The following is a 15,996-nucleotide window of genomic DNA, read 5'->3' as shown; positions in this document are numbered from 1 at the left end:
GAAACCGAAAGATCTTTGAACTTAAATCCGTCGGTTCCGGGGTTAAGACACGTAAAGTTTGCGCAGATTACCTCGGACGATCCGAAATCTGCTCGTTCGGCTGACTTTGCTCCATACTTACGTGAATACAAAATTTTTCTAGACGTTTCTAGACATTTATTTCCATACATTCCATTTTTGTATATTTCAACTGAGTCAAAGTAAAAGTATCGGATTACTGTCGCTGACATCGGTGCATCAATTTTAAGCACATAATCACTTACTTAGGCAAGACAGTTAAACATGCTCAGATTAGATTAAGACACATGCATTGAGGTAATTAGCGACATTAGTCTACTGGGTGACTCGTTTATTATGTAAAAAAAAAAACGAAAAAAATTGAAGACAGTGTTATTTTCATTTAATTATACATTAAAATATTATATTGTCACATACACAGAATGTTGGACATATGCAGTTTTTTAGGTTTTTGGAGGCAAAACCGTAGCAATTATCTGCGTAAAATATTTATAAAATTAAAAACTTTTACTAAGTAGGCATTTAAATATTAATTTATAAAAATTAAAATTAATTTAATATACTAACACCAATTTTAAAAAACATATTTTCATTGAATTAAACTAACAATTATTGTCCATTAAAAAGTTCTAATTATTTCTTTGAATAAATAACTATTTGATACAAACAATTTGGGTATAAATAATTCAAATTCATTTTCACAAACTGTCAAATAAATGTTTGTTTTTTAAATAATTATACATAATAAATTATTAATTCTTTTTAGATTTTATATATCTTTTGTATCCCGCGATTAATTTAAGAGCCTGGATTTTTGGTTTTAATTTCTTTTTTTAAATCAAGTGGTTTTTCTTTTACTATTTTCTTGATTGATGAATAAACTTTTGTATGTTATACAGTAAGTTTTCCAAAAACTAAAAAAGGAAATTCTTCCATTCAAATAATCTAGAATTTAGAAATATTTTGGCAAGAGTAGCGTTACCAAATGTATATATACTTTCAAATCAAACATTATTACAGATTCCGGTCATACACGAAATTACAAGAAACTTGTGACCCTGTAGCTATCTCTATCGTTTTTGATAATACTGTTAACTAGTTTCTTTTAGATAATCAAAATGTGTAAATAAAATTCATATTAATATTATATATTATTTGGAACCATTCAACAGTAAAACAAAAATCGGACACATTACTTAGTAAAAAAGATGTATATCTTTTTTACTAAGTAATTAAAAATCGTTTATTTTTATTTATACTTAGAGTCCCAAGATTTATATGTATCAACTAAGCTACTTGAAATTGTGCGCTTTATCGTGAGGCATATTTTCAAAAATGAGAAAGCAAAATGCGCTGAAATCGTAACTGCAGACTGACACTTCTCTGAATAAAATCGCTTACCAATTTGTTAACCAGGCTTGTCTTTAATTCCCCGCGTTTTTCCCTAGATGATTTAGAATCGTGGATGGTATACCGCGACTTATTATTGATGGTATTGTTTAGTTTAGACAAGAAAGTTTATTTTCGTTACGTTTTTAATAAATATAATCCGGTCCATCGTGAACTCAACTTTCTCACCCTCGTTCTTCCATTTTTCTTAATCAGTTTTTTTCCTGTATGCGAAATATAACAAAATTTTTCTGTTCGAAACAAACCGTGTTCGCGTGAAAAAAATTCCATATCGGCGCAGCGCCACTTATATCTGTGCGGTCTCAAGTCGAACTCGAACTGCCAGAACAAGAGCGATTGTTTGTTCGTTGTTTACACGGCCGACTCGTTTACGTTTGTTCATTATTATTAGTCGTCATTATCATTTCAGCAGAGCTGGCCTGATAATTAAAATGCAAATTTGTTCGCCCGAATGCGTGTGCACGTCACGGAGAAGCGCCATGATTAATTCTCCAGGAAGGTCAGAAACTGAACCAAATCTTCAAGGGACTGGGGGGCAAAATAATACAATCTTTATTTACGGTTTGATTTTGCGTGTCGCTCGAATAACAACAACTTATTTAGTGACTTTTGTTTCACCTGTGTTTTAAAATTTTTAAGCAGAATAGTATTAAAAGATTTGTTATTATATATATATATATATATATATATATATATATATATATATATATATATATATATATATATATATATATATATATATATATATATATATATATATATATATATATATATATATATATATATATATATATATATATATATATATATATATATATATATATATATATATATATATCACATTACAAAAGTTATTTTAATTACTACGACAAATGCCTAACATTGTTCATTTCAGTTCTATACCTAGTTTCTTAATGGCAGAGAGTAATATATTGTAAATTTGCAATGACAGTGATCATTAAACAGGGCGGACAACTTAAACGTTATATCGTGAAGTTCAGATAAATGGCAATAATAATTCCGTATTTCAATTTTTAATACTACTTCCAATCACTTTAAAATTAGGGTCACACTAATTTCGATACAATAAAAAGATGAGTTTAAAAGGGGCATAACATTGTACTAATCCGTTTCTCAGCAATGAATTGAGAAACGCTAGCCAACCACTGACGGAAAGCCACCAAAATTTTAATTTTAAACATTAAAGAACAGATAGGTCGGTCTACCTTCCATTCTCAGAATCCTTGACAATCACCATGAAGTACAATACTACGCTTACGGAATATCGCTAAATCCACAAATTATAGTCCGATAATGATTTATAACTCTCTCGCAATAAGAAACAGTGCATAGCGGATCTCGAAATGGTTATAATCCAAACATTAATGGAAATAGATTTAATTGTGCATTCGTCTGAAAAGTCGTTCAATACAGTGCATTCACCAATATTAATATGCGAATTCCATATACGTAAAAACTCGTTACTTTTAAATGCTCTTCTTTTTTTTTAAATCACTTCACCAAAGAAATTGAGTATAAAAACAAGTAGTCTCCATGTTTGGAGAGCGAAATGATGACCTTGACCAACCCTTCAACGGATAACTTGAAGGCCCATTCAGCTTTAAAACGAGCTTATATGTATTTGATTGTGATTTTCTTTTTTTTTTTCAAATTTGATCGAATATAAGATACCATATAAGATTCTCTTTTCGATTTCATTTCTTAAATTTCCAGGAGAACTGAGCCTGGCCCAACAGGGAACTGGTGTTCTCTCAGTGGCTCTGAGCGTACGGGAGATCGCTTTGCATTGATCTAGACACGAAATATATCGAAAAAAGCTGTTATAAGGGTGCCAGACTTAAAAATATATAATGGTATTAATAATAATAATCAAAAAAAAACATTTTATAAGAAATTTAGACATGCAAGCGCAGTCAGTGACTTTTTCTTTTCGCGATTAATAAGCTTTCCAATTCCTCAAAATGTGGGGGTTACAAACAAGATATTTTAGCCCTGTAATCTAGACATGCGTATCTAACGCCTCTTAATTCACCTTCAAATTGTTTGTAATTGTAATTAATTCTTTCTTTCTTTTTATTTATTTGCTTGCATTTGAAATCGTAGTACTAGTACTGAGGATTATGCACTTTCCATTAAGAAAAACAAGATTAAAAGGGAGGAGCGCAACGGAGAAAGTGTTTATGAAAGGAGTGATTGAAGATATTTTTCTACGGCCCATAGTTTTTGGGCACGTTTTGCAATACAGAACGAATGACAATCAGGTATCACTATACCCTCAGTACTTTAAATCCACCAAAGTACCAGGCATCCAAACTTGCTAGTCACAGTGGTTAATGAGGCTGACGGCTTAAAGTGACACGCGCATGCAAACAATATTTAAAGAACTTGAAATTCTGGGAATAGTTATTCTTAAATTGCAAAGTTTACATATGAACATTATATCGTTGTCCTTTTCCCCTGGTATTCAGGAAGTTATTTAAATCGCTCTTACCTTGCAATAGCCTCCATGGTGGGCATGCCCTGATTTTTAATGATCGAACCGTCGTGCCTGCTAAGATTGTGTGGCATCGCAGGCGACAGTAGCGCCGAGTGTGCAGCCGCAGGATGTGGTAGTTGCATAAACTGCATGTGACTTAAGTGAGGTGGGTGGTTGTAGCCATTGGCTAGAAGCGGAGATTTCTCTAGCCGAGACATATCTGAAAACAAAAATGAAAACCAATATGAATTACCAGTTCAATTAATATCATTGAGGTAAAATTTCTCATTCATCTGTAATCCTGGGTATTCGAAATGACACTACATTTCTGACTGGCTACTAATAACAAGCAGCAAATCACACTATCACACATCTCTTAGCTTCTAGTTAAAATGTTTGGTTATACCATTTTTTTTTCTATTTTTGGACACTGGCACTTAGTCGTTTTAAACGTTGCCTTTCAATATTAGGTACGAGCTTGCGGAGTTCAACATTACCGACGACAGTTCGTGAATTCTACAGTTCCAGACAATTTGGGGCACAATGGGCCAGAATGACCCAAAAAAATTGAAAAATTATTTAAAAGCTGTTTTCTTGTCTAAATTAAATGATACAGCAAGTAGTGCAAGTTTGTGAAAAGGTGCTCCATTCATTCATTCATTCATTCATTCATTCATTCATTCATTCATTCATTCATTAATGCTTCATTGTGTTTATGAGGCATTTAATCAGAAATTAGAAGATGTGGTATCTAAAATTTATTTTGCACCAGAAATTGGATGAGAAACTAATGTAGAAAAATATCACATTGTATTCTTTATTCTAAGATAATCGCAAATCTGTAGTTTCTTTAGGAACCGATTGGATAAAAACAGAAAATATTTCAAAATAAAACTAACCAGTTAATTTAAGTTAATTTAATAATAATATAACAAGTTTAATTTTAATTCAACGCTTAATCAGAATCGCGAGGTTCGTCTGATTCCCTTAGAATTTTAATATTTTCTTTGAAAGGCTCTAGCAAATTTAAAGTTTCGGGACTAAATCTGTTTTTATTTAAAGCTTTAAATTGGCGTAACAATTTTGAAATACATCCAAATTTATTGCAAGCCTGCTGCAGTTTCTCGAATTATATTCCCTGTATCTTCGGGCCTTGGGATAGTTGACTGGCATTGGATTGACTGGACTTCACGATCTCTTTTCCGTTTATCAATATTTTATGGATAGTCACTAGCATTTTGTACCAAAGACATAGGGAAACAAATAATCGCACAGTTTCGACTCGTTCCGACTTGTAAAATAAGATAAAAACTGAAAATGAGTTTTTCATCTAATTTGGTAATTTCGGCGGAAACTTTTTCAAAAATGACACAGAGCCGGTCTACAATGATCCCCAAACGACATCGAAATTCTTTAACAAGTAATTTGTCCGTTCTTGCCATTTCCCCAATTGCGACCGATAATTAATTTTTAGAAAACATACTAAGCACCTAATCCACGTATGAAGTGAGGAAATGCCATAGATCAGGTATTCCTCATTTATCAGCCTCATCAAAATATTTTCTATTTGGTTCATAATTGTATTTTTAAATTACACCTGAGGAACAAGGCTTAAATATATTTTTGCTGGACATATCCTATTTATAAATTTTGGCAATGTGGAGAAATCTGTAAATCAAAAACTCATGAAACTGAGAGGAGACGAATAAAAAAACCTATAAATGTTACTATTATATAGGCACCTTAATATATTTTTATAAAATAGGGAGGCAGAGATGGGCAGAATTTTATTCTTTACGAAGGTTTATGAGACAATAAGCATTCATATAAAAAAATTCCTGAGATATTTCTAACCAAAATTAAAGAATTTACTTTAGGTAGAAGAGCAGAGACTCAATTAAATAACAGCCACGAGCAATCCAAAAAACAAAATTGATATGTCCTTATTGATATATACCTATATTAAGTTCATCCATTGAAAAATAGTATATTATGCAACAAGTGCGGTAAACGGCATTTAACTCACGAGTTTATTTGACACGAGCGGAGCGCAGCGGAGAGAGTTTTTATTAAACGAGTTTGTTAAAAAGTTTATCGAACCTGCCAAAAGTAAAATTTGGAATTTTTCAAAGATTTTGCGCAATCTTGGCCATGCAAAAATCGGTCACGTGGGTGGGAATCGCTGCTTATAAAAATACAAGTAAGTGTGTTAGGTGCAAATGTACATTGTACAATGTACATTGGTGACGGCCTATTTGGTTTAGCATCTAGCTTCCTCAAATTAAATTGATTACACACCCACTGCAAAATGCGTAAACTTAGATAAGACCAGAACCATTGTTTGTTCCTCAGATAACAAATACCGCACTGTACATATTGGTTTAAGGAATAAAATGTCTGTAAATTTTCCACAATTTAACAACTACAAACATTTTATTTATATTAGACCGTTGAATTTCCTGGCAAATTTTATCTCGTTGACTTTCTCAACTTAGTGATCCGTAGATGTAAAGTTTTATTAAACCAATTATAGTTTTAACGGCCTAATAGTTAGTTACACCGTTTACGGTCGTCGCTTCCCCCCACCACCCTGACCGGTACATAGCTGGGAGCGCCACTGATTCTATCAGATAATTGTGTGTACATTGAGCGCAAAAAAAAATTAATCTGCAGTAAAGAGGCGCGACTTAATTTATTTTCCGGCGTAGACAGGCAGTCTGATAATATTTCTTTTAATTTATAGAGGTATTGTTTAATTGTCTCGCTAATTTCTACAGTTGAAATTCCTATTACGTTATGATTTATTTGATATTTCCTTATCTTGTTTCGGTTTAATTCCATCTCGAAGTGGAAGCGTCAGCAAATGGAAAAAATGTTAAACGGCCAGAACGGAATTAAAAGTATTTTTCCGTGACTAATGCAAACTGAATGCGAAATAGGTGCCGTGAATACGTTTAAGTCGGGAGCGGGAAGAAATAGTGAATTTTATTATCATTCGGTGTTTTAATTTCTCTTTCAACGTGAACCTTATGATCGTCTCGCTTTGAAGGTCCACGGAAAATTATAATTTCTGAATATTTTCAATGCGCGTTCCTTATTTTGAATTTCAGAGATATGCAGTTTAAGATATTGTGCTCAGCATTTTCACATTAACAGCTGATTAAAAAAAAACTCTTCTTTCTATCCTCAAAAATATTTTCAGGAGATTGCAAATCACATCACATTTGCTGGTGGTTCTTGTTTCAATGTACAGAAAAAAATGGCGTGGTCATAGAAAGAGGCAATAAAATTAACGAAATTAACTATGTTTTCCCTTTGTACTGATGCTGTTAAATAAAAGAAAGTGTTGAACTTTTTATTGTTTAGAATAAAAAGATTCAGCACAGTTAAAAAAAATCTTAGTGCAGTTTATTAAAATAAAATTAGTGAAAAATATAATACGGTAATATAAATGTAGATCAATGGCACAACGCAGTTGCTTCGTTGAGAGTTCTGAACTAACTAGAGTTGTGTCAATCGCGATTGATTTCAATCACTTCATAGGATCGAACGACCGAATCCCGTTTGTTCGTAACGATTCGATCACCTTGTTCGCTTTCGCTGCCGCCCTGAGTGGTCTGAAGTGACCAAATACCGGACGACCGACCATACCAAGAAAAATCGGATTCGCCTTGCGGAATACGATTCATTTGAATGGTTTAAGATTTAAATGCATGACTGAGACAGGCCACCGAAAAGGAATGGGAGTATTGTTAAAATTATTCTATAGTATTGAGTTGCGACATGGATTGGTAGATTTGCTTATGTGAATATTGAATGAAATATACATTTCCACACAGGTATTTAATTTAAACAAATTAATGTATTACTGGTATGATTCAATAAAAAGCAGAACACAGATAAATATTATACCAACTAGAACAGAAAACAGAAATAGACACAACAATAATTCAAATTCAAATGAATCTGAATCGGTCGTTCGGACTGTTCGGATTCAGTGACTATTGTCGCTTATGTTGGCAACAAAAAGTATTGAACGATTCATTGAAATGATTCGGTCCTTTTCGAAAGCGATCTCTGATTGATTCGGTCCTCGTAATATGAAAGATTGACATAGCACTACCTGGAAACGGTCCCTAATAAGAACAACATATACCAGCGGTCGCCACCCTACAAACCCCGAGCTACCGGTAGCCCGCGGAGGCAATTCTGGTAGCTCCCACAACGATTTTAATTTTGAAAACATAAACTGCAAAAATCGGAGAAACTTCAAATTTCCAAAAAAAAATTAATTGTCATAATATTAAACATAAACAATTCCACAAAAAATCTAATTGTCATAATATTATGCTAGAACCGATCAGCCGGACCAGCGCGTTAATGTTCGAGAGCGATCTGGATTGCTTTGAACGGGATAAATACGCACGGCGCGGCGACGTTGCGTTTAGTTTAACACTGAATGCATAACCAGCGTCAAGCCGTTGGGTTAGTTGGGAACAACAAAAAATAATATTGTGGCAAGCGGCAGTAAAAAGGTAAAGACATACACTTTCATTCGGAATAGGAAGAACAATATTTTTTACAGAAATTAAAGATAAAAATGATTACTCGTTATGTAATACTTCGGTCTCCGTTGCCAAAAAAGGTAATATTGTACATAAAACTGGACATTCTAATTTTGAAAAAACATTCCCAGTTCATTCTGCCGCTAGGAAGGAGAAACTGAAACAGTTAAAAAAGGCAGTTAATTGGACAAGAATCAATAATGTTAAGAACAGTCTACAGTCTAAGGCTGCAAATGAAGCACAAATATTCAATTTTATGCCGTGTTGCCTTGAAAGTGAAAGCATTATTCAGTTCAACCTATTTGTGTGAATCTTCTTTTTCCAATATGAAGTTTATTAAGAACAAATATCGCAATGGACTTACAGATGAACATTTTAATAATTGTATTCGAATGGCTGTATCAAATTATACTGCAAACATTGAAAAAATTATCGATGAATCTGAGTGTCAGCCTTCTCATTGAACGTGCTTTTTTATTCTTCAATGTTTTATGTTCTTGATAGTGCGTTACTTTTTTGTTGTTATTATTAACTATTTTGTTTGTTTTGTTTGTTTATTAAGTTTGTGTTTATTTTTCAAACACCTTCGTTTGGTAGGTAAGAATGTAGCTATGAACAAGTACGTACTAGTATCTTCCGTGTGGGTAACTCACTGTTTAATCCAAAATTAACAAAGTAGCTCAACACATTGAAGAGGTTGGACCACTGATATATACCCATGTGGCCAATATTATTCAGAAGTGCCAATAAATCAAAAAAGGCATAAAAGTAACAGCAACCCTTAAATAGCAAAATGTCTAAAATATATAGATGTTAAACGATCATTTTCGAATAATAAAATTTATGCGTCAACAGAAATTCGGAAATTTTCAAAATTTCAATAATAAGTCAATACATAAAAGGGAGAGGGTTACTTATTTTATACACACACTGTATACTACGGCGTTCCGTCGAATGAAGCCCTTCGTTAGTTTTATTTGATAATCCTTTTCCGATACAACATATTTCTACTAGCAGAAAACGAAAGACGTAAAAAATTTAATTAAATTCCAAAATGCAAAGATTGTAATTTATCGCAGAAAAGGGCGTGGCCGGTTCATTAAAATATCGTCGAGCGGCATGATTTATTCGAGCGTCCGATTTGCTGAAACCCAATCGGGGAATTAACAAAAAAACTCACTTAATTTGCGTTAAAAACTTTAGTTTCTCGTTTTTCCTCAGTTGATGTTTCTACAGCGACTGGCTGTTTATTTAAAATTGGTTGAAATACACATTAAAAGGAATGAGAATGAGCAGAAGGAATGAGTTAATACAAGAGTCCGTTTCGTTTGCAAGAGGAAGAAGAGTTAATGATTTTAGAATTAGATTAAAGAAAACCAAAAAGTAAACTAATGGGGATCTATCAGCATGTGATTTCAAATAGACATATACAAATTATAGTTTTATTTCTACTCGTTTCTTATAAAGGCGATAGTCTTTAATATATTTATAACAAGATAGGCATGACTTTTTGACCCACGCAAGACCCAAGTTTTTTAAAACTGTAATAAAGGTTTTTTTATTCGAAAACTCCAAATTGTGTTTGTTGTTACATACGGAGCAAACCTGATCAGGTTTAATGAAGTATGAGCAGTCTATATACGAGAATTTCAGAAAAAAACGTATTACTCAATCTTAATTGTACCAAAATTCTTAAAATGGACATTGGCAATTTAAACAGTAGATCAAAGGGTGCAAAGCCTGAGTAGACATTCTTGTAATGCGAACCGGCTGCAATATCTGCTTCAAAAATTTTTGTTTTAAAACATTCTAAGATGTCATTCTTTTGCCGCCCTAGACTGATATATTGCTCCATTACAGTCTCGGGAGACGACTCTCGTCCATTTTTAACAGTTTCATAAGGGAGTCTATTGAAATCTGTAAACAACCTAACAATTTTAACCGCGACTCAGGTCTATAAACCTGTCACCAATATCGGAATCAGTCATCCGAGACGGTGTTTATGCCCCTCATTTAGCTCCGTCCCCCTCAAACAGTATATAAGCAGGTACAGAGTAAAATGCGAGCCAGTTTCAGTCAAGCTACGAAGAAGTCAACAGGATGATTGGCGAAACCTCAGCAAGCTCGACTCAGCAAAAAACGTCGCAGGAGGAATCAAGCTGAGTCAAGACTTAAAGGTTCAGTAAATCAAGTGTTTCAAGCCGCAGTAAAGAACTTGACATTGATTTAGGAAGTGTGTATACTCGTACGTCCGTATAACGGATGCTCCAAACGGGAAGACATCAAGAAAAAATATTTAGTATTGTTGTTTGGTATATTTTTTGAATCGCATCCCATGAGGGAAGCTTACTCTTTCTCAGCGTCACTGCCTGAGTCGCTTTGGAAACTGTTGTGTCCGCCATTTCTCTAAACGAAGAGGAAGAAGAGAATGTCACACGAAATTAATTAAAGCTTTTAACCACATCTAGCCTTGAATCACCCATGAAGAGCTTTGGCTGGGTTACTAAAGCACATAATTTTAGTTTTTTGAGCATTTTTGTTTGCGTACCTGCACAAGAAAAGACAAGTCAACATTTTCTGTAAGGTGAAGCTATGAAACGCGTGAATAAAGGGGCCTGGAAAAGCCGTTAAAGAGAAGTAGTCGTCAATATCCGCAAGAGAAAGGGGAAAAAAGTTAAGGGCTAAGCGATTCTCCCTGACGGATATCTTCAGTGATCTCGACCGGTTTAGTCAAGAAATCCTTGGTTTAAAATTTTAACTGTTGTCACTTCATAAATGCTTTTGATTATTGAAATATACCTAGAATGAACTAAGTAAAGTATGAGGCATCGAAAAAAAGCGCGTTTAAAATCAACGAAAGCTACAAAATCCTTTCTTTTTTTCAGTCTAAGCTGGAGTTGAATCACCGAGGATAAAACATTGTACGGGAATACGGGAATTACACGTATTCTTTTTGCCCAGTCCAAGGGCCTTTTTGACAAAATTCTCGTAAATAGTTTTGCGGCGCAACTAACGAATGCGATAGGATGGTAATTTGTGGGATCATCAAAGCTGTCTTTTTTGTGGATCATCATCAAGAGAGTTTTCATGTAAGGTGCGATAGTGTTTTTTTTTGTCAATAGGATTAGTTGGCTTTCTTACATTTTTTAGATCGGAATTCAATCACTTCTTTGACGCAAGACAGTCACAATCAAACTAGGGTTTTTTCTGAATGTGTTTTCCTTTAATGAAAGGACAAGACCTAAGTTTCGAATGTAATGAACGCAGCATACTGAGTTCTATATTTTGTATTAAAGTTGTTCTTGCTGAAAATTGCATTGCTGTTTTAAACAGAATAGCTCGACCTTCGTCCCAGCGAAGACGTGGTTCAAAGGCCGGGGCATATGAGTTATCTTTAGGCATAGAGACATTGAGTTTAAAATAAATGGGAAAATGGTGAGATGGAGTTGGAGCTATTGAAAAAGTCCTTGATTAAATATAAATCTGCCAGATTTGCTAAACAAAGCTGCCATTACTGTTACAAAAAGTAAACTCACCAAAAGTATCACCCGAGCTCCTTCCATTCACTACAATAAAACCTATTGAACTTAGTTGGTCAAATAGTAGACGCCCTTTATAATTTGTTGTTTTATCCATGCTCGAGCGAGTATAAGTAAACGGTAAATCCTTGAAAATTTCAGTTCTTCCAACTCACCTATTCTTGAGTTAAAATCCCCAAGGATGAAGAAAGGTGTTTCCCCACTATTTTCCCTATTTACATCGTCAAAATTAAAATTTACTGACGACTAAAATAAACGATGAAGACATATACAGAGCAGTCTTTTCTGTAGAAAATAGCTAGACCGCCACTTACACGACCACGAGTAGCATCTATAATGGTGTTTAATGATAAGGCGTGGTAGTGCACCATGTTTCATACACATATAAAGTCCCAAATTCATAATCGTCCAAGATTTGTGGTAAGTTGCCGATTCCTTCAATTTTCCAAAAGCATATGTCAAATGATTGCTATTTCTATTGGTTAGAAGAACTTTTTCCTAATTGTCTGTCGTTAGAAGAAACACAAACTATGCGTGGCTGGTTGTTTTTGAAATTTTATTGTAAAATTTTCCTCGCCATTGTTAGAAGATTAGTTAAATACTGTATTTTTACTGTTTGAACCGACTGAGTCGAGTTTTTTGGCTTTTGATACGGTATTTTTTTCTATGTATGTAACAAACTGTGAATATTTTCGTACCCATCAAATTTAAAAAAGAAGAACAATTGATAAGAATTTTTTTTAAGTAGAGAAGAAATGGAAAGAAAACAGCAATAGAATATTACATAATTATAATTGAACTGGTTAATAAGCATGTGTCCTAAGATGCATCCCCCAGAAGATCCGGCTATTTAAAAGGGGCTCTAAAATAGAATATTAAGCAACAAATTTGACAAACGCTATTTTACGAGTGACTAAAGAAGTTGTCAACGTTGCATACTAATTTTCCTTGTGAAGGAGGCATATTCGAATATATGATTATTAATCAAGATAACGGTATTTTTTCAAATTGTATTCACCCTATATAGAAACGTTGAAACACGGAATCTGTGAAGTATGCACGTCCCGGAGAAGCGCCATGATTAATTCTGCAGGTAGCTCAGAAACTGAACCAAATCTTCAAGGGACTGGGGGGCAGAATAATACAATCTTTGTTTACGAATTGATTTTGCCTGTCGCACGATTCCCAACAACTTATTTAGCGGTTTGACTTTTGTTGCACCTGTGTTTTAAGTTTTTAAGCAGAATAATATTAAATTATTTGTTATTATATCGACTCTTAACTAAATCACATTTCAAAAATTATTTTAATTATTGCGACAAATGTCTAACATTCTTAATTTCAGTTCTATATCTAGTTTCTTAAAACAGGGTGGACAACTTAAAGGTTATATCGTGAAGATTTTCAGTTTTTAACACCTACTTACTGCGAATCCTTTCTAAATTAGGGTCACACTAATTTCTATACAATAAAAAGACGAGTTTAACAGGGGCATAATATTTGACAAATCCGTTTCTCAGCAACGGATTCAAGAACACTAGCCAACTTTGCCAACAACTACCGGAGTAAATTTCTAAAATTCTAATTTAAAACACTAAAGAACGGCCATTCTCGAAATCCTTGACAATCATCATCAAGTACAATACTAGACCTATGCAATATGGCTAAGACCACTAATTGTAGTTCGATAATGATTTATAACACTCTGGCATTAAGAAACGGAGCATAGTGGATCTCGAAATGGTTATAATCCAAAAATTAATGGAAATAGATTTGCTTTTGCGTTCATCTGAAAAGTCGTTCACTCGCTTATTGTTCATACAGTGCATCCACCAATATTAATATGCGAATTCCATATACATGAAAACTAATTACTTTTGAATGCTCTTCCTTTTTTAAGTCATTTCACCAAAGAGATTGAGTAAAAAGGCAAGTAGTCTATATACTGGTAGTATTTGGAGAGTGAAATGATAACGACCTTGAGCAACCTTTGAACTGGTAACTTGAAGGATCATTCAGCTTTAAAATTTGAAAATCATGAGCACTTAATATCGAAAACGAGTTGAATGTTGAATCTTATTGCGGGTCGGATGAACGAAATCTTTGTGTGGTCTCCCATATGCCAAAATGTCGTCACAACGTAACCTGTTCAAAGCTAGTATAAGGCATTTTATCCCTCAATTTGTGGACAGATACTTAGTGTCGTTGTAGGTCATGGAAAAACGGCTATATCAGTTTGTCGAAAAAACGCTAATAACTGAAGCTATTTACCTCACTGAGAAATGAGATTGCCGAAAGAGCATTCATATTAATTGCTGTTTCGACATTTTACTTGCCTACGAAAAAATTTTAATCGATCATGAGGTTTGTAATTTTATTGACATGTTCTGTAGTCATGTCGTCGCTTATGTCCTGTGATCGTGTATGGAGCTTCCAAATTACCATTTTTTTGCGAAGTAATTCGTTTTTAAATAATTAGGATATAGAATCTAAGATCAACTGTGCTATTCGCTGGGACCAAACGATAGTTCCCGAACACTTTTTTTTATGAAACGGTTAATTAACTAAACTGTACGGGTACATATTATATCTAAATTTTACAAATTAAATATATTTAAAAAAATAATTTTGGTGAACTCTTTAGAACTAAATAACTTACTCACCACTTGAAAGAAGAGGTTAACAAATTAAAAATTGTGAAAGATAGAAGAAAATAAAAAATTACAGAGTTACAAAGTTATGATACCCTTGGGGCATTTTCGATCAGATTAAAACCTGGGACACCCTGTAGAAATTTAAATGTGCGCCCCTGTTGTGGGCTTTGTCGTCGCCATCAGCGTCGAGTGCATATTCTTCTTAATAACGGTACATTCGTCTGTCAAAGCTTTTAAAAGCTTTGTAGCTCACTAAATAAATTACCGACGAATGTGTGCTTGCACATATTCGCCGTCTCGCTCTATCCTCGCGTAAAGCTCAAAAGCTTTTGGTTCTAACATTTTCGAGAATCATTTCGGTCAAAATCGAGGAATCGCGTGACCGGCATCGGACTAACTTTTACATGGAAGTTAATAAGTTAATATACAACGTGATTTGTGTAGAGATATTTTGGGCATTTGCATTTTAGCTGTAGATGATCGAGCGATATTGCCGTTAGATAAATGCCAACGTTTAATATTAAAGGAGGAAAAATCTGGAATATTTGTTAAATTGAATGTAGGTAGGGAATGTAGGGATGAATTGGAATGATTACGGTGGCGGCTTTTTTTTTCAGACTTTCTTGTGTAGTCGGAGGATTTATTGTTACGTAGTGAGAGTAAAGTAGCTGGAAAGATTATAAAGGGTGCTCTTAAATTGCTAGCGAAAAATACACATACACAATCGAAAAACCTATTTTCAATTAACATATATAAATTGAGTTCTATCCTTATCTTTTTGAAAGAACAATATATTATTAACATACAAATATAGTTACAAGAAATATGCTGGTATACAGACACTTTTGAAGACAACATGATGAGAAGGGACAATTAATCTGCGCATGCGCGAATCATTTCAAAACTCGCTTTCAAGCAATAATACCTGTCAAGCTTGCAACGTTCAACAATCAATCAATTCGATAGTTTAGATAGTAATAGGTGTACCACCTGTTTAATACAGAGCGTACTTCCATCTTTTTCTTGATCGACCATGAGTTCTCTTTCCTAAAGGGACGTTTCTTAATACTCCTGCACTCCATTCTGCTCTCCATTTTCAGACACGAGCTAAGTTTCTGAATCTTGCAGAGCTGGTATCTTCATTCTTATTTCTGTCAATCCCTGTCTTACCCACGATTCTTCTCAATGTTTTTATTTCGCAAACGTCAGTCGTATCTGATGTTTTTGTGGTGTCAGCCCTTCTGTCGGCCGGGTATGTCAGCATTGGCGACACCACGCTTTTATAGATGGGTACTTTAATATCTGTTGTCAGA

The 15,996-nt window shown here is 34.0% G+C and overlaps 1 protein-coding gene across 2 annotated transcripts in view; it reads right to left on the bottom strand.

Moving 5' to 3' along the window:
- LOC132704572 (dachshund homolog 2) overlaps positions 1 to 15,996 on the bottom strand; it is a 349,768-nt gene that overhangs the window by 216,333 nt on the left and 117,439 nt on the right. For both annotated transcript variants that reach the window (XM_060674652.1, XM_060674653.1), the window contains exon 3: positions 3,941 to 4,145. In XM_060674652.1, the coding sequence (XP_060530635.1) occupies positions 3,941 to 4,145 (205 nt within the window). The remainder of the gene's footprint in view (positions 1 to 3,940; positions 4,146 to 15,996) is intronic.

Source organism: Cylas formicarius, unplaced genomic scaffold (genome assembly GCF_029955315.1).
Source record: "Cylas formicarius isolate icCylForm1 unplaced genomic scaffold, icCylForm1.1 PGA_scaffold_7__23_contigs__length_41026272, whole genome shotgun sequence".
Taxonomy (NCBI): domain Eukaryota; kingdom Metazoa; phylum Arthropoda; class Insecta; order Coleoptera; family Brentidae; genus Cylas; species Cylas formicarius.
This window is presented reverse-complemented; position numbering and strand designations above follow the sequence as displayed.